Below are 26,588 nucleotides of genomic sequence, written 5' to 3'. Positions count from 1 at the left end.
GTGCTATTTTCTGTTAGTTAGATAACCTACTATCCATGCCAAAATGTTGCTTCTACACCACTGGTGCCCAAACTCTATTAGGGTTTCACCCCCTTGGCCACCAGAGCACAACCCGAGCATACTCATCTCCCTTTCTGGCCAATATATAAAACCTATAAAGAATTTTGATTTATGATGCACAATGAAAGAAAATAAAAACTGCAGATTCAAAACAGTGAAAGTTATTGGAACAAATATTCAAATCTATTTAAAGACGCAAATAAAATTATTTCTTTATTTCATTATGGTAAAAACAATTTTCATCAACAATTTTAGAGCGTACATTAGTACTGCAAGTATTCACGACTTCATTGCTTTTTCACCTTTCAATGAGATGGATGGGGTTAGTACAGTGATATCAGCTTCTTAACATCAGGCTGATAGTCACTTGGAAACAGCCTCAAATCCTCACGTTCATTACTTTGCAGTTTGTTTTGTTGCTTTGAAAGAAGTTGGGCAACCGCACTGGAACAGCACTCCACTAAATATGAGTTTAGAAAGGGAGTAAAGAATATCTTTACATTTTTCCACAGTGTAAGATAGTGTTCAAATTCCTTTCTGCAACTAAAAGCCTTGATATGATTTTTTGAAATTCAGCTCAATGTCATTTTGTAGAGAGATCTTTTTTTTCCACCATCCTTCCTGTTAATTCCTCATTACAAGGAGTGGATTTACAACCCAATCAGGAATCTGGATCGAGAAAAGATCCTAAAATTCCTCCAACATGTTGTTATGCAGCTCACCCAGGAAGGCACAGTATTCTTGAAGATCATCATCTGGTGTTCTTTCTGAAATATGGAGACATCTGATTTGACTTTGATAAGATTCATATCATTACCTTGCAATTGAAGTTTGATTTTATTCAACTTTGCAAATAATGTCCACAAATAAGCAATGTCACACCTAATATTATTGAGGTGATTACTGAATGAAGCATTTGAGTCTCGAAAGAATTTTATCGCAGTTTCAAAAAGTGCATTAAATTGTCTCAGGCAGTTTGCTTTGGAGAAGCATCTGACTTCTGCTTGCAACAGCAAGAACTCAGACTGTTCATCATTCTCAATACAAAGGTCTAGAAAGAATCAAAAATTGAGAGCATGGGACTTGATTTTATTTACCACTGTAATAGCAGCATTTAATGACTTGTGCAACCGATCACTTCCGGGTTTTTTTTGTGACAAGGTGTGGCTTGTGTAATATTTTAGGTACAGCTTTTTTTCAGAAAGGGTAATAACCCCGGAGGTAGTGTCCTATCATTAATGGTGCCCATCTGTTGCACAAGCAAGAACGTTGGTGGAATGTCGTTCTCTTTGAAAAATTGCTCAACAACCCAAAATATTGATTCCCTCTTCATATCTGTTTCAGGTTCCCTCGCAAATAACAACTCTTGTGCGATGCTTTCTTCTTTTATGAAGTGAACATAACCAAGAAGCAAAGATCTTTTGCCTGGCAAAGTTGACTCATCCAAATGCAGAGCAAATTCTGTTGTCCCAAGTATGTTGGAAAACCTGGAAACATGGCTTGCTGTCGCTATTTTGGAAGCAGCAATGCCCCCCAATGGTTTCCCCATTCTCTCCAAATACGGAACAGCTGAGTCTTTTAATGGTAGAGGAGGTGAAATATGCTCTATGATTAACCCATCATGGTGCACAGACATGGCAGTTCTCTCTCAGTCCTACTCACCCAACCTGAAACATCTGGCAGCCAAGTGTCATCCATTTTATCTGCCGAGGGAGCTTTTCACCATCATCCTGGTAGGTGTATATTCCACCTCAGGCCATCGTCAGACAGGCTGTAGAAGAGATGAGCGCTATAAACGGCGGTCTCGAAAGTGCCTTCCCTATCACTGTGCGAGATTTCAAACAGGCCAGCTTGACAAAGTCTCTGAACAGCTACCACCAACATATCACCTATGGAACCAGAGGAGCCAGCACACTTGACTACTGTACACCACCGTCAAGAACGTTCACCATGCCATCCCACACCCGCATGTTGGAAAGTCCGATCACCTGGCTGTACTTCTACTCCCATCATACAGGCAGAGACTATGTGGTGAAAACCAAGAAGGTACAGTCACAGGAGGCAGAGGAGCATTTACCAGACTGCTTTGAGGCGGTGAACTGGACAATATACAGGGACTCACCTTCAAATTTGAATTATTACACTACAATTGTCACCAACCTCATCAAGACCTGTGTGGATGAGTGTGAGCCTTCAAAGACATACTGAACATAACCAAACAGAAAGCAGTGGATAAACCAGGAGATATGCAGTCTACAAAAGGCTAGATCAGCGGCATTCAAGACCGGTGATCCAGAACTGTACAAGTCCAGGTGTGATCCACGGAGAGCTATTTCAAGGGCGAGAAAACAATTCCGATTGAAATTAGAGATGGAATCAGGTGCTCATCAGCTCTGGTAGGGTTTGCAGGCCATCACTTCACATCAGGAGAAACCTAACATTATGAATAGCTTGATGTTTCATTTCCAGATGAGTTCAATGCTTTTTGTTCATGCTTTGAAAGGGAGAATAAAACTACACCCGAACAATGACGTCAGAACATTCTTTGATAGGGTGAACTCTTGCAAAGTGTCAGACTCCAGTGGTGTACCTGGTAGGGCACTGAAAATCTGTGTCACCTGCAATCTCTCACTGCTACAGTCAGAAGTTCCCACCTGTTTCATAAAGGCTACAATCATACCAGTGCCAAAGTAGGATGAGATAACTCAACAACTATTGGCTATTTGCACAAACATCTACTGTGATGAAGCGCTTTGCGAGGTTGGTCATGGCCAGAGTCAATTCCTGCCTAAGAAAGGACCTGGTCTTGATGCAATTTGACTATCACTACAATAGATCGACAGCAGATGCAATCTCACCGGCTCTCCACTCGGCACTGGATCACCTGGACAACAGCAATATCTACATCAGACTGCTGTTTGGTGATTACAACTCATCATTCAACGTAATTGTACCCTCAGTTCTAATCAACAAGTTCCAAACCTTGGGCCTCTGCAACTGAATCCTTGACTTCCTCACTGAAAGGCAGTCAGTGTGAATTGGAAATGACTTCTCCTCCTCGCTGATAATCAACGCTGATGCATCTCAAGGATTTATGCTTAGCCCACTGCTATACTCTCTCTACACCCACGACTGTGAGGCTAGGCACAACTCAAACGCCATCTGTAAATTTGCTGCTGACATAACTATTTTTGGCAAAATTTCAGATCATGACGAGGAGGTGAAAAGGTGCGAGATCAATCAGTTGGTTGGCCACTGTCATAACAACAACCTTGTACTCAACGTCAGTAAGACTAAGGAACTGATTGTGGATTTTGTGGAAGGGGAAGTTGAGGAAACACATACAGTTCCTCATGGAGGGATCAGCAGTGGAAAAGGCAAGCAAGTTCAAGTTCCTGGGTGTCAACATCTCTGAAGATCTATCCTAGGTCCAACATATTGATGCAATTACAAAGAAGGCATGAAAATGGTTAAATTTCATTAGGATTTTGAGGACACTTGATATGTCACCAAAGACTCTCACAAATGTTCACAAGTATATGTCTGAGAGCGTTCTAACTGGTTGCATCACCACCTGGTATGGAGGGGCCACTGTACAGTATCGGAAAAAGGTGCAGAAAGTCGCAAACTCCCCCAGCTCCACCATGGGCACTAGTGTCTCCAGATCATAGGCACCTTTAAAAGGCAATGCCTCAAAAAAGTGGCATCTATCATTAAGGATGCCCATCACCCAGAACATGCCCTCTCCTCATTGCTCCCGTCAAGAAGTAGGTACTACAGCCTGAAGACACACACTCAATGTTTCAAAGACAGCTTCCTCCCCTCAGCCATCAGACTTCTGATTGGATAATAAACCCACGAATACGACCTTACTTTTTAACTCTCTCTGCAGGACTTACTTAATTTATTTTTAATATACATTTCTTATTGTAATTTAGAATTTTAAAAATTATTATGTATTGCAATGTAGTGCAGCCACAAAAATTTGCTACCAAAAATTTTTGTGACATATGTTGGTAATATAAAACCTGATTCTGATTCTGGTGGCTTACGCAGAACCATACGCGGAATCTCCCTTAATAGAAACATAGAAAACCTACAGCACAATACAGGCCCTTCAGCCCACAAAGTTGTGCTGAACATGTCCCTACCTTAGGAATTAGTAGGCTTACCTATAACTCTCTGCTTTTCTAAGCTTCACGTACCCATCTAAAAGTCTCTTAAAAGACCCTATCGTATCCGCCTCCACCACTGTTGCCAGCAGCCCATTCCACACACTCACCACTCTCTGAGTAAAAAAACTTACCCCTGACATCTCCTCTGTACCTACTCCCCAGCACCTTAAACCTGTGTCCTCTTGTGGCAACCATTTCAGCTCTGGGAAAAAGCCTCTGACTATCCACATGATCAATGGCTCTCATCATCTCATACACCTCTATCAGGTCAATGTTAAATAATGTTAGCAGAAGAATTGAATCGTCTCTTCTCCAATTGTATGGGCCATTCCAGATATAAAATGAGCAATTAAATGTTGTATGAAGCACACATGCCATCACTGTTCTGTTGTAATGTGTTGGCAAATGTATCTTGAAGTGTTTTCCACTTCTGAAAGTTTAAGCCAAGTTCTTGTTTACTTCATCAGAGTGTATTCTCTTCAAGTGTTCAAGTAGCCAGGATGGTTTCACTAACACATTTGAAAAAAAAAACTTTTTCACACAACAGACACATTTACTGCCGTTGGTTACTTGATACTGGTATAATTCCATAGCTCAGATACTGCACACTGTATTGTCTATATTTCTTTTTCATTTGGTATGCTTCATCCATTTTTTTTTATAAATTAAAGACAACAGACAACTATGTATTGTTTAAGTCCAACCCCGATTTCAGCAATGAATAAAGTGGAAAGTTCTGAGGTCACCAATGATCTGGTAAAAGCTGACTCCCTGCCCTGAAGGTACATAACAGCGGGCCAGCGATATCTCGGCTGGGTTGTGGGCTAGAGCAATGCAGCAAACACCATTCACAAAGGCAGATTCTGAACTTTACTCCGTTGAGTGCCATATCCTAATTCACAGGAAATGCGTCACTACCTGGTTAGAACATAGGAATCATACTAGCTAACTCTGGACTACAGTAATGAATGGCATATCTGCTGCCAAGTTCCTGCCAAATATGACAGTAATTAGCCCTCCCTAGGTTAAATACTTTCCCATACTGTCTGTTCTTATATTTGTGCATGGCTACACTAAAGGTTAGGGGGTTGTGGTCACTGTCTCCAAAATGCTCACCCACCAAAAGGTATCACCTGACAAGATTCATTGCCTCGTTCTGGATCCAGTATGACTTCCCCCTCCAGTACTACATCCCCATGAATCCCCCTGAGACACACTTTACAAATTCTGCTTCATCTAAACCTTTTGCATAAAGGAACTGCCTTTCAATATGAGGGAAGTTGAAGTCACCCATGACAACAACCCTGTTAATTTTGCACCTTTCCAAAAGAATCTGCCTCCTAGTCTGTTCTTTAGTATCTCTGTTGATATTGGGAGCCTATAGATTACTCCCAACAGAGTGATTGTTCCCTTCCTATTTCTGACCTCTACTCACACTGACTCAGTGGATAACCTCTCCATGATGTCCTTTCTCCCTTTCTGCAGCTATGATACCATCCCAATTAGCAATGCTGCTCTCCCAGCTCTTTTACCTCCCTCTCTTTTGCAACATGAAACCAATTAAAGACTAACAAGTCTGTATTGAAATCTTCCTGTAATAAACACCCACATATCACTTGCCTTCCAAATTGCTTGCTGAATCTGCACACAAATCTTCAATACAAGGCCACCCAGGCCCCCAACTTTTCCCAACCTGTCACAATATAACAAAATTCTGTTCTTCTTGAGGATAGGGAATCAAGAATTAAGGGAATAGGTTTAATGTGAGTGGGCAGAGATTTTATAAAAACCTAAGAGTTAACTTTTTTTCCCACACATAGATGGGCTGTTTTCAGAATGATTTGCCAGAGGAAATGGTTGAGACAGTTAAATTGGTTCTTTATTACTACATGTACAATGTGCAATGAAAAACATTGTTTTGCATGTCATCCATACAGATTATTTCATCACATCAGTACAGACTATTTGGCCCATCGTATCCATGTTGACCATCAAGCATCTATCTCTAGTAATCCTATTTACCAGAACTTGGTCCATAGCCTTCTATGCCTCAGCAAACCAAGCACTAATCAAGATGTTACTTAAATGTGTGAGAGTCTCCCCTCAATCAGTGTGTTCCAAGTGATTCATGTCCTCTTGGGCCATCCCCCTCAACAAGGGTATGTAAATATGAAATACCAGAGTGCCACATGGGTGGCAAAAAGTGTGGAAATGTAAAGACCGTAATGGAAACTTTTGTGAAGGATTGAGAGTCATTGAATGGTTTATTGTACATAATTTTATTTTTGAATAAAGTTTATTTTGTTTAATTAAAAAAATTAGTGGGGTCTGGAATTACATATAAACTGGGTGGATTTCCTTGTAAATCCAACTATTTTGTGGTCAATTGAAAATGGCATTGTTCTTCTTTAAATTCCCGATTAGTCAGCAAATTAAGTTTAAACACCGCAGTGGCCGTGGTGGTACCTGAACTGTGTTCTCTGGAGTACTGGTGTGGTAACCAGTCCAGTTCACCCACTGTTTGCTCACTTTCTCAATTACCACCAGTAATCTCCCATGTAACTTCAGCCAAGTGATTTATTACAAATCTCATCCACAATGTCAGAGGAGTTGCCGTTGTTGTCACCTCTTTAGATAAAAACAAAGCGGTGGATCCTTTCCAATGAAATTAATGTTGACAGAAGTTATGGTGTCTTACAGCATGAAACCAGGCCTTTCAGCCCAGCTTACTCATTCTATGTTGCCCTTCTGAGTTAGTCCCATCTGTGAGCATTTGGCCCATAGCCTTCCAAACCTCTCCTTTCCATGTACCCAAGAGATACTGCAGTTGCTGGAAATCCAAAATACCACAGACAAAGTGCTGCAGTAACTCAGCAGGTCAGGCAGCATCTATTGAGCAGAATAAGCAGCCGACATTGGGCTGGGATCCTTCGGCAAGTCCTATCTGGATAGCTCTGGATAAACATTGTTAATGTGACCACCTCAACCACTATTTCTTCTAGCTCATTCCAAATATGCACTCCCATTAGTGTGACAAAGCTGCCCTGAAATTTCTTCTAAATTATTCACTTCTGATATTAAAACCGTGCCCTGTTGGGTTTAGCACCCCATCCCTGGGAAAAGGACTTTGTGCTTTCATCCATCAATCTGGAGCCTCTGTCGGTCAGAGTTGACCAAGGATAATGGGTCCTAGCTGTCTAGATATACAAGACTGAGTAGTACGGTATGCCCATGTAGCAAGCTCCCCTTCTCCACGCATCTGATGAACCCAGAGGAATTGCAGAGACCGATACAGTTTGGTACCAGAAGCATTGCAGGACTTGGCAGTCAGCATTGAACTCATTGTAGGACTGCCTTAGCAACCCCAGCTCTGGATTTTTCCCTTGGAATTTACTCCTGAAGCTTTCCCCATGAGAATATATAGCTGCAAGGCAGCGGATTGACATCAGAGTTTTCCTTTTCCTAGATGAGCTGCCAACCACGGCTGATGAGCTACATCTGTCCGAAGTGACTTGTTTTAAGGTGCCAGTAACCCGCAGTTTCCCCATCTCCTGTCAGTAGAAATGGTTCCGCCGGGCTCAGTAGCTAAGCCACACGAGAAGGCCAGGAGCTGGACTTGGTTGTCAAAGGCTATTTGAGGTGCATGTCATTTGGAGTATTTAATAGGTAGTGGGACCTTGTCCCCATTACCACCCAGAAGACCATGAGACATAGGAGCAGAATTAGGCCATTTGGCCTATTGAGCCTGCTCTGCCATTCAATCAAGGCTGATCCTTTTTTCCCCTCCTCAACACCACTCCCTGGCCTTCTCCCATAACCCTTGATGCCATGCCCAATCAAGAAGCTATTCATCACCCTCTAGTGAAAAAATTTCCTCCGCATCTCTGTTTTATATAGGTTCCCTTCCATCCTGAGGCTGTGCCCTCTTGTCCTGGACTCCCCCATCATAGGAAACACTCTTTTCACATCTACTCTGTCAAGACCTTTCAACATTCTAAAGCTTTCAATGGGATCCTCCTCATCCTTCTAAATTCCAGAGAGTAAAAACCCAGAGCTATCAAAAGTTCCTCATATAATAACCCTTTCATTTCTGAAATCATCCTTGTGAACCTTCTCTGATCCCTCTCCAATGCCAGCATATCTTTTCTTAGATGAGGAGCCCAACACTGTTCACAATACTCAAGGTGAAACCTCACCAGTGCCTTATAAAGCCTCAGCATCACATCCCTGCTCTTGTATTCTAGACCTCTTGAAATGAATGCTAAAATTGCATTTGCCATCCTCACCATCGTCTCAACCTGCAAGTTATCATTTAGGATGTTCTGCACAAATATTTGCAAGTCCCTCTGCATCTCAGATCTTTGGATTTTCTTCCCATTTAGAAAATAGTCTGCACATTTATTTCTACTACCAAAGTGTATGACCATGTATTTTCCAACATTATATTTCATTTGCCACTTCCTTGTCCATTCTCCTAATCTGTCTAAGTACTTCTGCAGCCTTTCTCATTTCTCAACACTACCTGTCTCTCCATCAATCCTTGTATCATTTGTAAACTTGGCAACAAAGCCATCTATTCCATCATCTAAATCATTAATATACAGCATAAAAAGAAGAAACGGTCCCAACACAAAACCCTGCAGAGCACCACTAGTCACTGGCAGCCAACCAGAAAGGATCCTTTTATTCCCACTTGCTACCTCCTACCAATCAGCCAATGCTCTAACCATGCCAGTAGCTTACCTGTAATACCATGGACTTTTAACTTGGTAAGCCGCCTCATGTGTGGCAACTTGTCATATGCCTTCTGAAAGTCCAAATGTACAATGTCCATTGCAACCCCTTTATCTGTCCTACTTGTAAACTCCTCAAAGAATTCCAACAGGTTTGTCTGTTAAGACTTTCCCTTAAGGAAGCCATGCTGACTTTATCCTATCTTGTCTTGTGTCACCAAGTACTCCATAACTTCATTCTTAATAATTGGCTCTAACATCTTTCCAGCCACTGAGGTCAGGCTAACTAGTCTATAATTTTCTTCCTGCTGTCTTCCTCCTTTATTAAAGAGTGGAGTGAGATTTTCTATTTTCCAGTCCTCTGGCACCATGCCAGAGTCCATGATTTTTGAAAGCTCATTATTAATGCCTCCACAATCTTTACTGCTACCTCTTTCAGAACCCTAAGGTGCAGTTCATCTGATCTGGGTGACTTATGTACCCTTAGGTATTTCAGCTTTTTGAGCACCTTCTTCCTTGTAATCATAACTGCACTCACTTCTCTTTCTTCACACACCACAACTTCTGGCACACTGCTAGTACCTTCCACAGTGAAGACTGATGCAAAATACTCATTTAGTTCATCTGCCATTTCCTTGTTTCTTTTATTATTTCTCCAGCCTCATTTTCTAGCGGTCATCTCTCATATCCACTCTCATCTCTCCTTTATTTTTTACATACTTGAAAAAGCTTTTATTATCCACTTTGAGATTGCTTGTTAGCTTGCTTTCATCTTTCATCTTATCCTATCAAATGATTCTTCTAGTTACTCCATGTAGGTTTTTTTAAAGCTTCCCATTCTTCTATTTTCCTGGCTAATTTTTGCTATGTAGTGTGCCCTCTCTTTTGCTTTTACATTAGCTTTGACTTCCCTTGTCAGCCACAGTTGTACTATTTTGCCATTTGAGTATTTCTTTCTTTTTGGAATACATCTATCCTGCACCTTCCTCATTTTTCCCAGAAACTCACAGCATTGCTGCTCTGCTGTCATCCCTGCCAGCATCGCCTTCCAATTTACTTTGGCCAACTCCTCTCTCATACCATTGTGATTTCTTTTACTTTAGTGAAATACTGCTACGTAAGGCTTTACTTTCTCCCCATCAAATTTCAAGTTGAACTCAATCATATTGTGATCACAGTCTCCTAAGGATTCTTTTGCCTTAAGCTCCCTAATTGCCTCCAGTTCATTGCATGACACCCAATCCAGTCTAGCTGATCCCTTAGTAGGCTCAATGACGAGCTGCTCTAAAAAGCCATCTCTTAGGCATTCGACAAACTCATTACCTTGAGATCAATTACCAACCCGATTTTCTCAATTGACCTGCATGTTGAAACCTCCCATGAATATCATAACACTCCTCTTTTGACACGCCTTTTTCTATTTCCTGTTGAAATCTTTAGTCCACATCCCAGCTATTGTTGGGAGGCCTGCATATAACTGCCATTGGGATCCTTTTATCTTTACAGTTTCTTAACTCAACCCACAAGGATTCAACATCTTCTGATCCTATGTCACATTTTTCTATTGATTCAATGCCATTTTTTACCAGCAAAGCCACGCCACCTCCTATGCCTGCCTTCCTATCCCTCCAATACAATGTGTAACCTTGGGCAATCAGCTCCCAACTACAACCATCCTTCAGCCACGATTCAGTGATGGCCACAAGATCATGCCTGACAACCTGTAATAGGGCAACAAGATCATCCATTTTATTTCTCACCTCTCACCCCCACCCCCGATATACCAACTTTAAGGAGCCAACCCATCTACACTACTATGTATCTTACATACCTCAGTCAGATTACCCCTCAATCTCCTACTTTCCAGAGAATAAAGTCATAGTCTACATAAATTCTCCTTGTAACAATGTCCCCAAGTCCAGGCAATATCCTGGTAAATCATTTCTGCAGTCTTTCTAGTTTATTAACATCATTCCTATAACAGAGTGACCTAAACTGTACACAATACTGCAAGTAAAGCCTCAATGCCTTATATAATGAAACATATCTTACAAACTCCTCTGCACAGTAAAATCTGTGGTTTTTCCACAACTCTACAAAGAAAAATCTGCATTACAATAGCATATTATGTTAACCACAGGTGTTTTAATCGATCAGGTGCAACAGAAAGTTTCAGGACTTGGTCTCAGAAATATTTCATTCAACTTGAAACACAATCTCTGAAACTCGTTTTTCCTGAACTGGTGAGTGTTTCCAACATCTTCCATTTTTGTTTCTCCTTCTGAGGAACATTGGTTCATGAACTGATTATGGACCATTGATTGAGGAACATTGGCAAGCAACTCATTGTGGACTTCAGGAAGGGGAAGTCAGCAGAACACATACTAATCATCAGCAACGGGAAGAATGAGCATCTACCCGGGAGTCAACATCTCTGAGGATTTACCTTGGGCCCAATATCTTGATGCAATTATGAAAAAAGATTTCCAGCAGATATATTTCATTAGGAGTTTGAAGAGATTTGGTATGTCATCAAATACTCCAGGGTATTTCAATAGATGTACCATGGAGAGCTTTTTGCTCTTTGCATCGCCATCTGGTGTGCAGATGACAGTGCAAAGGATTGGAAAAAGTTGCAGAGGGTTATAAACTCAGCCAGCTCCATCGTGCGCACTAGCCTTCCCGCCATCGAGGACATCTTCAAAGGAAGGCAGCATACATTATTTAGGACCCTCACCATCAAGAACATGCCCTCTTCTCATTGCTACTATCATGAAGGAGACGCAGGAGACTAAAGACACACACTCAACATTTTAGGAACAGCTTTCATCTCCTCCGCTATCATTTTTCTCAACAGATTATGAAACCCATGAGCACTACCTCATTTTTTGTTCTCTTTTTGCACTATTTATTAATTTTTCCTCAGTATATATTTCTTAGTGTAACTTATAGTAATTTTTATGCAATGTTCTGTACAGCAGCTGCAAAACAACAAATTTCACAACTTACGTCAATGATAATAAACCTGAATCCGATTTTAATACAGGAATCAATATTGAGCTTGCATCCAGCTTTACTACCCAAATGTTCTGAAAAAGAGAGAGACAGAAAATGCTTCATCTTGCATCTCCTCTGAAAGATAGGAGCTCCGGTAGTGCATCACTCCTGCAGGACCTCACTGTGGTCCCTCCCTACACTTTCTGTCTCCAAACTATATTTGTTTACAAACTATACACGCAGTATAATCTAGTACCTTCAAGTCTCACCATCTGCTGCACAAGACAGAACATTCTATGTAGTACAAGGATGAGATTGTAATCATTATGATATTTTTTTTCTTTTATATTTGTTAAGTAACCAGTTTGGATATTTACCTGGCATCCTAATATTGCCCTGATGCATGCAACTGGGAATAGTATGGAGGGGCAAAACAGTCAGCATGGAGGTGATGGGACAAAAGGCCCATTTCTATGTTATGCACTATGATTAATCTCTTTTGTCCTCAGTAGCAGCAGGACTTCACTCCCGGGCTTTCTTGTTCACCCACAGCATACATTGCTGTGCTTTAGTCTGTGTCAGTTGACAGTATTTTCTTGCACATATATCTTTGCTCTGGCAGCTTCAGGCAGTCCAAATTGACTCTTTCACCAAATTGATGTTCTTCCATCAGTAGATAACATTATCTCAATGCATGTTCCTGGAAAGACCCCAGGAGCAGAGTCCTATGTTAAGTAGCTGCTCAGCAAAGATTGCTACATCCTCACTCAAGCCTTCTCGACAAGCGCACAGACCACAAGGAGGTGGTGCTACCTCAAGAAGGCATCATCCGTCATCAAAGATCCCCAGCACCTGGCCCATGCTACCTTCTCACAGCTACCGGCAGGCAGGAGGTTTAGAAACCTGAAGTCCAAATCCACCAGTTTCAAAAACAGCAACTTCCCATCAATCACTTGGGTGTTGAACCAATCATTGCAACCCCAATCACTACAGTTTATCAACGCAATGACTACTTTGACCACTTTGCATTAAAGTGGACTTTTTTGTTCTAGTTGTGTTCTGCCTTGTAAAAGTTATGTATAATTTATGTTGGATTTATGTCGGATGTGTGAATACTGCATATCTGATGCAATGTGCCTGCGATGTTGCTGCAAGTTTTTCATTGCAAGTTGAAGTTTAAGTTCAAGGTCCTTGTCATTCACTCATACACATGCGTACTGCCAAATAAAACAATTGTTCTTCCAGAACAAAGTATTCTACAGGACCTATTAATTCACACACATCACATAAAGTAATACTACCACAATGAACAAATGATGCAGTGCGTTTACAACACAAGTCAAAAGGTAATCATTCTATAGTACTGGAGCTTCATACGTGATGAGACCTGATTAGTGGTGGGGAGTTTAGTCCAAATCCAAGATCCAGTTACAGAGAGGCAAGGGTGCACACGTCACCTGTACTGAGATACAGTGAAAAGCTTCAGATTCCTCATACAGATCAGATCGTTGCACCGTGCACTGAGGCAGAACAAGCCAAAACAATAACAGAATGCAGAATAAAGTGTCACAGCTAGCAAGAGAGTGCAGTGCAGGTAGACAACATCTTGCAAGATAATAACAAAATAGCTGTGAGGTCTGACTTCCATCATATCGTACCATTTATTAGTGTGCTGGTGAAGGTGGGGCTGTCAGTGGGACAGGGTTAAGGGCCGTGGGCATCCTGCTACAAGCCCATGGCTCACCCACCAGGCCACTGCCTCCCAGAAGGACAGGGTGTGAGTTGGTTCCTAGTAGGGCCACTCCCCACTCCTCCAGCAGGAGCTCGACGGACATCTCCAACCTGGTAGGTGTGGAGTTTGAGGGGGCAAATCCATAAGACAGAGAAGCAGTATTAGGCCATTCGGCCCACTGAGTCTGCTATGCCATTCCATCATGGCTGATTTATTATCCCTCTCAACCTCAATCTCCCGTCTCCGACCAGCCAGAGAACCCAGCAACCTGGAGGGACAGTTGCTGGTAGTGATAACGCTTGAGAGAAACCTGAGATCAGGAGCAGTGGACAAATAGGAGAGTGAGGAGAGAGCAGTCCTGGGTATTCAACTGCGGGCTTGGCCGCGATCATAAGGAATGGTGGGGTAGGATCAAAGGGCAGAATGACTTTGTCCTGCCCCTCTTTTCTACAGCTCTGTACAGTGACTGATGCAGACCCAACAGGTCTGTGTCTCGTCTGCGTAAAGCTCAGGGCTGCAGTGATCGGTGTGTGAGGGTGGGGGCGTGAAGATCACTCTGAAGTTGGAGACTTTCACCCCCTCAAACCCGCTCGCCCCGTTCAGTGGCCAATCTTCCACCTCGGTGCACTGACCTCAGACTCCTCGATTCCTGTGTCACTGGACAGAGTCAGATCCAACCTTGCTCCCCCAGGGACGAGCAAAGGACAAACCTCTCCCTCACAATAAAATATAAATGTCGACCCTGAACCGACCTTAAAACCTACAGACTCTCTATCAAGGACTCTTTACAACTTGAGTTCTCAGTATTATTTTTATTTAATTTGCACACAATTTGTCTTCTTTTGCACGTTAGTCATTTGTCATTCAAGATACATAATTGTTTAATGTCAGTTTTCGTGCCCAAGTGTGAAAAAGAATGAAATAATTGTAAGTCACACACACAAAATGCCGGAGGAACTCAGCAGGCCAGGCAGCATCTATGGACATGAGCACAGTCAAGGTTTTGGCCTGAAACATCGACTGTTTACTCTTTTCCATAGATGCTGCCTGGCCAGCTGAGTTCCTCCAACATTTTGTGTGTGTTGCTCAGATTTACAGCATCTGCAGACTTCCTTTTGTTTGTGAGATAATTGTTAATCTGGTTCTGAAGCCCCACAAAAAAAACACAATAATAAAAACACAATTAATATAAATACCTGATAGCTTGTATACACAGATTGGTTGTACATCCATAAAGTGATGCTCAGCACAGGAGTGTCTGTACATGAGGTGACTCTGACAGGAAATGGTGGAGGTGGTGGGGGAGTGTGGTGGGATTGGTGTGCTGGGATTGCTCTGGTGGGATTGGTGTGCTGGGATTGGTCTGGTGGGATTGGTCTGCTGGGATTGGTGCTGTGGGATTGCTCTGGTGGGATTGGTGTGCTGGGACTGGTCTGCTGGGTTGCAGAACAATCCCAGCACACCAATCCCACCACAATCTCACACACTCACCCACCGCAATCCACCACACTAATCCCAACAGACCAATCCCAGCACACCAATCTCAACAGAGCAATCCCAGCAGACAAATCCCAGCACACCAATCCCACCACACCAATCCCAGCACACCAATCCCACCAGAGCAATCCCAGCAGACTAATCCCAGTACACCAATCCCACCACACTAATCCATCACAATCTCACACACTCACCCACCGCAATCCACCACACTAATCCCAACAGACCAATCCCAGCAGACCAATCCCAGCACACCAATCCCACCAGAGCAATCCAAGCACACCAATCCCACCGGACCAATCCCAGCACATTCCCCCACCACGTCTACCATTTCGTGTCAGAGTCATCTCATGTACAGACACTCCTGTGCTGAGCATCACTTTATGGACGTACAACCAATCTGTGTATACAAGCTATCAGGTATTTATATTAATTGTGTTTTTATTATTGTGTTTTTTTGTGGAGCTTCAGAACCAGAGTAACAATTATCTCACAAACAAAAGGAAGTCTGCAGATGCTGGAAATCTGAGCAACACACACAAAATGTTGGAGGAACTCAGCTGGCCAGGCAGCGTCTATGGAAAAGAGTAAACAGTCGATGTTTCGGGCCAAAACCTTGACTGTGCTCATGTCCATAGATGCTGCCTGGCCTGCTGGTGAATAATTGGCTAACAATTATTTCATTCTTTTTCATACTTGGGCACTAGAACTGACATTAAACAATTATGTATCTTGAATGACAAATTCAAGCTGGGATTGGTCTGGTGGGATAAGGCTCAAAGCAATGGTTGGTTTGCGCAACTGTAAAAAAAATTGGAGAGGATGCTGCTCGTAAGTGTCCTTAATGGACCTTTTTAGAACATAGAACAATACAGCACAGTACAGGCCCTTCAGCCCACAATGTTGTGCTGAACCAGTGAAGGTTCAGAACACGCAGGTCTACAGCGGACATGATCTTCTCACTGTGCCAGATGCAGGAGGAGAGTCGAGAGCAGCAGAGCAACACAGCCTTCATTGATCTGACCAAGGCGTTCAACTTTTCAAACTTCTGCTAATGATAGGCCGCCCCCCACCTCCAAGACTGCACAACATCACATCATCATCCCATAAGGACATGCACAACTGGTATCAAACTCGCTGGCCAATAATTTCCCAAGTTGCACTTTGAGCCTTTCTCAAAAAATGAAATAACTTTAGATATTCTCTCGCCAACCACACCTCACCCGTGAATAAGGATGCTTAAAGTATCTCTTCCACAGCCCCTAAAATTTATGTATTAGTCTCCCACAGGTTCAAGTGGACACCTCCCCGGGCCCTGGGGATTTATTCACTCTAATTCACCTCAAGGCAGCAAGCATCTCCTCTTCCATTATCCAGATAGAGTCCATGCTCTTACTGCAGTTATATGGACTTTGTATCTGTCTCCTGAGTAAATAGACACAAAAGGATCATTTAAAACTCCCCCTCATCCCTTTTGGCTCCATGATCACACTGATCTTCAAGATGACTAATTTTTTCCCCTTGCTATTCTTTTGCTCTTAATTTATCTATTGAAGCCCTTGGGATTCTCTTTCACCTTATCTGCTGGAACAATCTCCTGTCCTTTTTTAGCCCTCCTGATTTCTATCAAGTGTTCTCTTGCATTTTTATACGACTCAATTACCTCATTTGACCCTAGCTGCATATACCTAATATGGACTTTCTTCTTCTTCTTAATCAAGGCCTCAATATCCCTCAAAAACCAAGATTCCCTAAACCTGTTAGTCATGCTTTTTATTTTGACAGGAATGTACAAATTCTGTACTCTCAGTATTTCGGTTTTATAGGCTTCCCACTTACAAAGCATCTATTTGCCAGAAAACCACCAATCCCAACTGCTACCTGCCATATCCCTTCTGATGCCATAAAAATCAGCCTTTCCCTGGTTTAGAATCTTAACCAAAGGACTAGGCCAATTCTGTGCTGTGGCTCAATAAATAAGATAAAAAATCTTTACTAATCTCATTTACTGTCATTTAGTCCAAAGCTTTCCATGCAATGACATTTCAAGTGTTTATCCAGATACTTGTTAAACATTGTGTCAATGCCATCACTCTCTCAAGCAGTGCCAGATAACAACCACCTTCCTAGTGAAAAAAAATTTCATTCTCAGATCCCCTCTAAACCCCTTACCCTAAACCAGGGGTTCCCAGCCTGGGATCCACAAACCCCTCGGTTAATGGTAGGGGTCCATGGTATAAAAAAATTAGGAAACCCTGCTGTAAGCATTCTGACAGGCTGCATCACTGTCTGTTATGGAGGGGCTACTGCACAGGACCGAAAGAAGCTGCAGAAGGTTGTAAATCTAGTCGGCTCCATCTTGGGCACGAGCCTACAAAGTACCCAGGACATCTTTAGGGAGCGGTGTCTCAGAAAGGCAGCTTCCATTATTAAGGACCTCCAGTGCATCCAGGGCCTGCCCTTTTCTCACTGTTACCATCAGGTAGGAGATACAGAAGCCTGAAGGTACACACTCAGCGATTCAGGAACAGCTTCTTCCCCTCTGCCATCCAATTCCTCAATGGACATTGAAGCTTTGGACTCTACCTCATTTTTTTAAATAGACAATATTTCTGTTTTTGCACATTTTTAATAATTTATTCAATATATGTAATTGAATTACTTGTTTATTTATTATTATGTTTTATTTAATTTAATATTATTTTTCTCTCTCTCTGCTAGATTATGTATTGCATTGAACTGCTGCTGCTAAGTTAACAAATTTCACGTCACATGCCGGTGATAATAAACCTGATTCTGATTCTAAACTGATGTCCTCTGGTAGTAAACTCATTCACCATAGGGAAAATTAATCCTACTATCTCTCCTTTTAACTTCACCACCGGGAAGTTGCCCTCCACCTATTACGACCAATAGCAAGAAGATTCAAGTGTCTGAAGACTCACATTCAACATTTTAGGAACAGCATCTTCCCCTCTACCATTGAACAATGAATCAACCCATGAACACTTAGACAATAGACAATAGACAATAGGTGCAGAAGTAGACCATTCGGCCCCTCGAGCCTGCACCGCCATTTTGAGGTCATGGCTGATCATCTACTATCAATACCCGGTGCCTGCCTTGTCCCCATATCCCATGATTCCCCTATCCATAAGATACCCATCTAGCTCCTTCTTGAAAGCATCCAGAGAATTGGCCTCCACTACAGTGAGGTAGTGCATTCCAGACCCCCACAACTCTCTGGGAGAAGAAGTTCTTACTTAACTCTATCCTAAATGACCTGCCCCTTATTCTCAAACCATGCCCTCTAGTACTGGACTCTCCCAGCATCTGAAACATATTTCCTGCCTCTATCTTGTCCAATCCCTTAATAATCTTGTATGTTTCAATCAGATCCCCTTCCTCAGGGCTGTGTACTAAGCCCCCTCCTTCACTCTGCATATACCCATGACTGTGTCACCACCTGTGGTAAACTATGTATACTTGTCTAGACACACCCCTCTGCTGACTGCTCCTGTGGCTCCTCCCACAGACCCCTGTATAAAGGCGATTGGAGGCACTGCTCCTCCCTCAGTCTCCGAGATGCTGTGCTCCATTTTGCTGCTAATAAAAGCCTATCATTCACCTCCCGTCTCTGAGAGTTATTGATGGTGCATCACCACCCACAGATCCAACCTGCTAATTAAATTTGCTGATGATACTACACTGATTGGCCTTATCTCAAACACTAGTGAGGCAGCCTACAGAGAAGAAGTCATCACCCTGACACAGTGGTGTCAAGAAAACAACCTCTCCCTCAATGTCACAAAAACAAAGGAGCTGGTTGCGGACTTCAGGAGGAATGGAGACAGGCTAGACCCTGTTGACATCAATGGATCTGGGATTGAGAGGGTGAACAGCTTTAAGTTCCTCAGCATAAACATCACCGAGGATCCCATGTGGACTGTACATACTGGCTGTGTGGTGAAAAAGGCGCAACAGTGCATCTTACACCTTAGACGGTTGAAGAAGTTTGGTATGGGCCCCCAAATCCTAAGAACTTTGTACAGGGGCATAATTGAGAGCATCCTGACTGGCTGCATCACTGCCTGGTATGGGAACTGTACTTCCCTCAATCACAGGACTCTGCAGAGATGGGTGCGGACAGCCCAGAGCATCTGCAGATGTGAACCTCCCACCACTTAGGATATTTACAAAGACAGGTGTGTAAAAAGGGTGCAAAGGATCATTGGAGACCCGAGTCACCCCAACCACAAACTGTTCCAGCTGGTGCCATCCGGGAAACGGTACCGCAGCATCAAAGCCAGGACCAACAGGGTCTGGGACAGCTTCTTCCACCAGGCCATCAGACTGATGAACTCACGCTAATAGAATTGTATTTCTATGCTATATTGACTGCCCTGTTGTACATACTATTAATTATAAATTACCATAAATTGCACATTGCACATTTAGACAGAGACGTAACATAAAGACTTTTACCCCTCATATAAGTAATAAAGTCAATTCAATTCCATTGTTCCTCTTCTGCACTATTTATTTATTATTGTGACTTAGATTTTTTTTATCTCTTGCACTGTACTGCTGCCACAAAACAATAAATTTCATGATGCAGATCAGTGATAATAAACCTGATTTTGAAACTTCAACTTGGAGAACTTGTGGAACAAGTTGTACAGGTGCAATAAATGTTGGCATTTATTTCAATGGGAATAGAATATGAAAACAAGGAAATAATGCTGTGCCTTTGTAAGACGCAAGTCAGACTGCACTTTGGAGTGTCGTCAGCAGTTTTGGGTCCCATATCTCAGAAAGGATATGTTGTCGTTGGAGAGAGTCCACAGAAGGTTCACGAGGATGATTCTGGGAATTAAGGGGTTAATATATGCGAGCTTTTGGCAGCTTTGAACCTGTTCTCACTAGAATTTAGAAGGTGGGGGGGTGGGGGAGGGGTCTCATTGAAACCTACCAAATGTTGAGAGGACTAGATAAGGAGGATGTTAGTCCTGACGAAGGGTCTCGGCCCGAAACGTCGACAGCGCTTCTCCCTATAGATGCTGCCTGGGCCTGCTGTGTTCCACCAGCATTTTGTGTGTGTTGTTTGAATTTCCAGCATCTGCAGATTTCCTCGTGTTTGCGGAGAGGATGTTTCTTTTGGTGGGTGTATCCAGAACTAGAGGGCACAGTCTCAAAATTGAGGGATGACCCTTTAGAAGAAAAGCATTTTTTTTTAGCTAGAGTAATAAACCTGTGGTCTGCTCTGCCATAGACTGCGGTGGAGCCCAAGTCTGTGGGTATATTTAAGGCGGAAGTTGACCATTTCCTTATCAGTCAAGGCATCAAATGTAATGGTGAGAAGGCACATATACAGGGCAGAGGGGGATCTGGGGATCAGCCATAACAGAATGGTGGAGCAAACTTGGTGGGCTGAATAGCCTAATTCTGCTCCTATGTCTTATGGGCCAGCTCTCTACTTTATCCCTCCCCCCACTTCTTATCCCCCCCTCGACCATCCCGTGTTACTTCACTTCTGATGAAGGGTTTCGGCTGGAAACGTCGTTATTACCTCCTCCCATAGTTGCTGTCTGGCTTGCTGAGTTCTGCCAGTATTTCGTGTTTTCTTAGTCCAGTATCCGTTTTGTTGTCACATTTCTTCAAGGTCTGATCCAGACAAATACAAATTTGACTCAAATGGAGAGAACCTTAAAATGTCCATCCACACTAAGGCAAGCCAACAACTCGTGTTGTCTGATACCTACTGCCTAGGGCTGCACACATCCAGCGACAATGTACTGATCCCGTCCTGTGCAACTAAGCCATACAGCCTTCTTATTTGGAAGTGCTGATTTTACATACTAAGCCACAGCTGACCATATTTATTACAAACACTGCGACCACCGTTTATTATTCTCAATCCACCCACTGGATTCAAATATGGACACTGCAGACGGAGTATTGTTTAGTTTTCCTCTGAAGAGGACCCATAGCTGATTGGAAGGCAATAAAAGATGGCAAGCAAGAAACACACACAAAATGCTGGAGGAACTCAGCGGGCCAGGCAGGCTCTAGTCAGGTATCGGGCCGAGGTCCTTCCTGCGGAACTCGGCCAGCATTTTGTGCGTGTTGCTTTGATTTCCAGCGTCTGCAGATTTTCACTTGCTTGTGAACAAATATTGCAATTGATATTGTAGAATAAGTGTGAATACACAGATACAACATGCGTTGTCATATTCATGGCCAAAGTAATTTTTTACCCTTTGCAATCTTTTTAATGCCTTCACTATGAACCCTCGCCTCTGAATCGGAGGAAACCAGCTCGTCTGCGAATCGATATCTCCATCCAGTGGAAAGGGTCAGGACTCGCGGCGCCGTTTGTAGTTCTCATCTTCTCGTCTTCAATGGCACTCAAAGGGCAGCCTGAGAGTTTGCGACAACAATTCCCAGAATACAAAAGGACGGGAGGGGGAAAGACTCGTCGCCGGGAGACGGCGGACCTGTGTGATTGACGGCCCACTCCCGGGAGTGGGCGGGAGGCAAGCATGCGCAGTGGCGTCGATGGCTAACTTGATTGGCAGGCGGTTGCCCGGCCGGCGTTCAGTTTCGCGGCGTGTGTCGGACTGATCCGATGCTCCGGGTTCGGGGACTGGCGGCGGTGGGAGCGGCTTTTGCCGGCTCCCCTGCTTTCGGTAAAGCTCGGGTTCACTGTGGCTCCTGCACCTTCACCTTCACCGACACGCAAGCGAAGCCTGCATCCGAGGGGCTACCTGCAGAAGTGAGTCTGTAAACTTTTCAGTTTGGGTAGGACAGACAGCGAAAATGTTATCACCCGGTTCTTAGCTTGAAATGCAAAAGATGCCAGGGAACTTTTTTTTAACGTAGAAGGTAGATCTGTTTTGGAATTCTGCGCCTTTTATGGGCGGTGGGACGGAATCACGTGGGATTTTTAGAAGAAGTAGGAACTGAAGGGGTTGCTCATTGACGGGATGGAATAGATTGGATGTTGCAGTTGACCGTTCAAATTGCACTTTGATCTGACTTCGTGTTTATCAGGGATGGAGGGTATACTTCTAAAGACTTGCCGGCTCAAGATATTTGCATTTAATGTCATTTACAATTTTAAAAAATAATTTATACCTTGCTGTACCAGACTCTAGCGCCTAGACTGACAGTTTGAGAACCACTGTCTCTCGAAACTGCGGGGACAGTGGAAGTTTTGTTGTCTAGCTTTGCCATTTATTTCTGAGCACATTCCAGTGGTTTTACAGAGATTATCTTCTGAAGTAGAGCCATCATTGTCCTGTTGGAATGCTGCAGCCAACTTTTGAGCACAGTTCCTGGGAACAAACAGCTATGGAAAAATTAACCAGATAATCTGGAATTGCTTTTGGCGAGTCATGGAGTTTTGTAAGGAAAGAGCTCCCTGCCAGAGGTCTGCTATGATACAAAATTAAAACCGAGTCTGATTGGAGCCTGTTCCCAATAACTTAAAATTATTTTTCTAGGCTTGACCGAAATGTTCCTGTAAGTGTAATAATCTTACAGATCTTCTGAGGATCAATGATGGGTGGTAGTGTGGTCACCATTCTATAGGACAGATGAGGTGGTTCAAAGTGAATTTGTAATCAATGTACATGTATGTCACCATGTACAACCCTGAGATTCATCTTCTGGTGGGCATACTCAACAATCTATAGAATAATACCCTGGCGTCATCAGAATCAAGTGAAAGACCCCAGCAGCTTAGGTGTTCAAATACAAAAAGAAAGTGATAGTAAATAAGCAATAATGATCGAGACCATGAGATGAAGTAGCCTTGAAAGTGAGTCCATTGGTTGTGGGTAGAATTTCAATGATGGGGCAAATGAAGTTATCTTCTTTGGTTCAGGAGCATGATGGTTGCGGGATGGTAGTTGTTCCTGAACCTGGTGGTGTGGGTCTTGAGGTTGCTGTACTGGCAGCAGTGAGAAGAGAGCATGTCCTGAGTGGTGGGGGTCCCTGAAGATCCTGCGATAGTGTTTCATGTAGATGTGCTCAAGGGTGGTGGGGTTAGGGGGGGTGTTCCAATGAAGGGCATTGGTTGTTATGCAGCCAGTTAATATACTGGTGGTGGAGAGTATACTCCACCACACATCTAGGGAACATACATCTAGAGAAGTTTAGCAAAGTTTTTGAAGTCATGCAGAACACTTAAGAAAACGGGCACAGCTGTGCTTTCTTCGTAATTGCACTTGCATGCTGATCCCTTGAAATAATTACATGGAGCAGCTTAAAGTTGCTGACCCTCTCTGCCTCAGAGAGTGCTAAGGAGATTTATAAGGCAATAGCCCCACAACAGTTAAATGAATTGGGTGTCCATGGGCAACAGAAGAAGTGTCAGCATGGACGTGGTGGGTCAAAGGACCTTTTTTCCGTATTGTCCAACATTATCGAACGCTTCCAGAGCAGGTCTCGAAGTTGCTCAGGTTTGTTCATTTCAGTCGATACTGTTTGTTTTGTCTTGTTATAGGAAGGATGTGGAAGCTTTGAAAGCGGGTGAAGAGGTGATTTACCTGGATTTTGGCCTAGCTGGAAGATGTGCTATGAGGAGAGGTTGCAAAAGTGGGGCTGTTTCTGTACAGTAGCAGAGACTGAAGGGGGACCTGATAGAAGTTTATAAATTACAGGAAGTATAGATTAGTAGTTAGCCAGCATATTATTTTTCCCCAGATCTGAAATACCTAATACTAGAGGGTATTTAAAGAGAGAGGGGTAAAGTATAAAGGAGATATATGGGGCAACTTTTTATATATAATGCAGGGCTGGAATATACTGCTGTCGAGGTAGATAACATAAAAGTTTTTAATGAGTTTAGTACATATTGGGCCAAAGATCAATGACGAGGTATACAGGAGCGAGATGGGTCAGCTGGCTCAATAACCTTGCACTTGACATCACTGATTGTGGATGGTAGGAGGGGAAGTCGATGGAACACGTGCAGGTCCACGTTGAGGCATCACCTTGGATCTGGTGAGCAGGTACAAGTTCCTGGGTGTCAACAACTCTGAAGATCTGTCCAGGGCCCAATGTATCGATGCAGTTACAAAGCAGGCATGACAGTGGCTATCTTTCATTAGGAGTTTGAGGAGACGATGGTATGTTACGAAAGACACTCGCAAGTTTCTACAGATGTGCCGCGGAGACCATCCTAACTGGTTGCATCACCGTCTGCTGTGGAGGGGCCACTGCACAGGGTCGGTAAAAACTCCAACAAGTTGCAGACTCTGCCAGCAACAGCATGAGCATTAGCCTCCCCAGCATTGAGGACACCTTCAAAGGTGATTCCTCAAAAAGGCGGCATCTATCATTAAAGACCCTCATCACCGAAGGCATGCCCTGTTATTACTACCATCAAGGGGGAGGTGCAGGAGTGTGAAGAGAGAGACACTCAATGTTTCAGGATCAGCTTCTTTCCCTCTGCCATCAGATTTCTAAATGGACAATGAACCCATGAACACTAACATGTTTTTTAATTATTTTTGCACTAATTTTATATATTGTAGTTTATAGGTGTTATTTGTTGTTATATATTGCAATGTAGTGCTATAGCAAAACAAATATCATGACATATGCCAGTGAGATTAAACCTAATTCTGGTTCTGCTGATGTATCCAGAGGGGAGCTGAAGACTCTTGTGGAGGTGGGGCAGGAGGTGCTCGACGGGTAGTTTGTGAGGTGGTACACGACTTGCACGGGGCTTCTCTTGATCCTCTTGCTTAGCCTCGAGGTTCTCAATACCCTATATGCCCCTTCTCCACTTGGGGCAACCGTGAGTCAGAAATCCCTCAAAGTCAGTGGGGTGTTGCATTTCTTCGTGGAAGCTTCGTACATGTCCTTGAAACTATTTTTTCTGTCCGACTTGTAATCTCCCCCACATGACGGAGCTTGGGGTGGAGTGTCTGTGTTTTAGTTAGTGAGAAAGTGCGGTGCACTCAGATGATAAAGTGCAAGGCTAGAAACAAGGCAGATTTGTCAGTTTAAAAGAGTTCATCTTGTACTAGAGAACTGAGCAGTAGCTCTACAGCATTGGGCTAGTAGCTCCCCTTGGGCCTGGTGGTAGATGCTTTAAGCTTTTGTAACTTCTGCACAATAGTCAAGTTTACTGTCATTTAACTATTTACATGTATACCGTTAAACAAAAGGGATTTGGAGGAATAAATTTGTAGAGTGATTGCAGACTATTGGAAGAAACAGAAGGTTGTTATAGTAGGTGATTTTAACTTTCTGTTGGACTCCCATATTGTCAAGGAAACAGAGTTTATCAAACGTGTTCAGGTAGGTTTCCTTAATCATTATGTAGAAGTCCCATTGAGAGAGTGTGATACTGGATCTGCTTTTAGGGAATGAGACGGGCCAGGTGACAGAAGTAAATATACAAAAGGATAGGCCTGGTCTGCGGGTTGAAATTCTAAATTGGAGTAAGGCCAACTTTGATATCAGTAATGATCTGGCAAATGTGGATTGGGACGCATTGTTTTCTGACAAAAGTGTATTTGGTAAATGGGAGGCCTTCAAAAGCAAAATTTTGATAGTACAAAGCTTGTATGCACATGTAGGAACTAATGAGGTGCTTATGGAGTATAAGAAATGCAAGAGAACATTTAAGAAATAAATCCGGAGGGCTAGAAGAAGGTTGCTTGAGCAGACAAGGTAAAGGAGAATCCTGAAGGTATTCTACAGATAAGTTAAAACCGGAGGAATTGCAAAGGACAGATTTGGTCTTCTGGAAGATCAGAATGGTAATCATGTTGTGGAGCCAAAACAGAGGGGGGAGATATAACATTTGTTTTTGCATCTGCATTTACTCATGAGATGGACACCCAGTCTATGGAGGTGAGGTAAAGCAACATCAACTTCATGGACAATTTACAGAGGAGATGTTTGCAAATCAGAGTGGATAAATCCCTAGGGCCTGACAAGGTGTTCCCTCCGACCCTATAGGAGGCAAATGCAGGAATTGCCTGGGCCTGAGCAGAGACATTTAAATCATCCTTAGTGACAGGAAAGGTGCCAGAGGATAGCCAATGTTGTTCCGCTGCTTAAGAAAGGCCCTAAACATAAGCCAGGAAACTATAGGCCAGTGAGTCTGACATCAGTTTTGAGGAACCAAATAGAGAAGTATTGGAGAAACTTGGACTGATTAAGGTTAGCCAGCATGTCTAACTAACCTTGGAGTTTTATTTTGAGGAAGTTACCAGGAAAGTGAATGAAGGCAAGGCAGTGGATGTTGCCTACGTGGACTTTAGTAAGTTACTTGACAAAGTCCCACATGGGAGGCAGGCCAAAAGGTTCAGTCGCTCAGCATTCAAGATGAGGTAGTAGATTGGATTAGACATTGCCTTTGCGGGAGAAACC

At 43.1% G+C, this 26,588-nt stretch overlaps 1 protein-coding gene and 1 long non-coding RNA gene across 4 annotated transcripts in view; one reads left to right on the top strand and one right to left on the bottom strand.

Annotated features, from left to right (window-relative positions):
• Nucleotides 1-462: 462 nt before the first annotated feature.
• On the bottom strand, nt 463-21,524 carry LOC132400339 (uncharacterized). The gene is made up of 3 exons (XR_009514230.1): nt 21,452-21,524; nt 1,723-1,831; nt 463-827 (listed from the first exon to the last, which is right to left on the bottom strand). It is a non-coding gene; the product is annotated as an uncharacterized LOC132400339 (long non-coding RNA).
• A 228-nt stretch (nt 21,525-21,752) lies between these two features.
• mocs1 (molybdenum cofactor synthesis 1) overlaps nt 21,753-26,588 on the top strand; it is a 132,118-nt gene continuing 127,282 nt past the window's right edge. For 2 of the 3 annotated variants that reach the window (XM_059982800.1, XM_059982799.1), the window contains exon 1: nt 21,753-21,969. In XM_059982800.1, the coding sequence (XP_059838783.1) occupies nt 21,823-21,969 (147 nt within the window). In that variant the 5' untranslated portion in view covers nt 21,753-21,822. The remainder of the gene's footprint in view (nt 21,970-26,588) is intronic. The other variant, XM_059982803.1, reaches the window with a different exon arrangement.

The sequence above is a fragment of the Hypanus sabinus genome, chromosome 10 (genome assembly GCF_030144855.1).
Source record: "Hypanus sabinus isolate sHypSab1 chromosome 10, sHypSab1.hap1, whole genome shotgun sequence".
Lineage (NCBI taxonomy): Eukaryota > Metazoa > Chordata > Chondrichthyes > Myliobatiformes > Dasyatidae > Hypanus > Hypanus sabinus.
The sequence above is the reverse complement of the archived record's forward strand: the minus strand, read 5'-3'. Positions and strand labels throughout refer to the sequence as shown.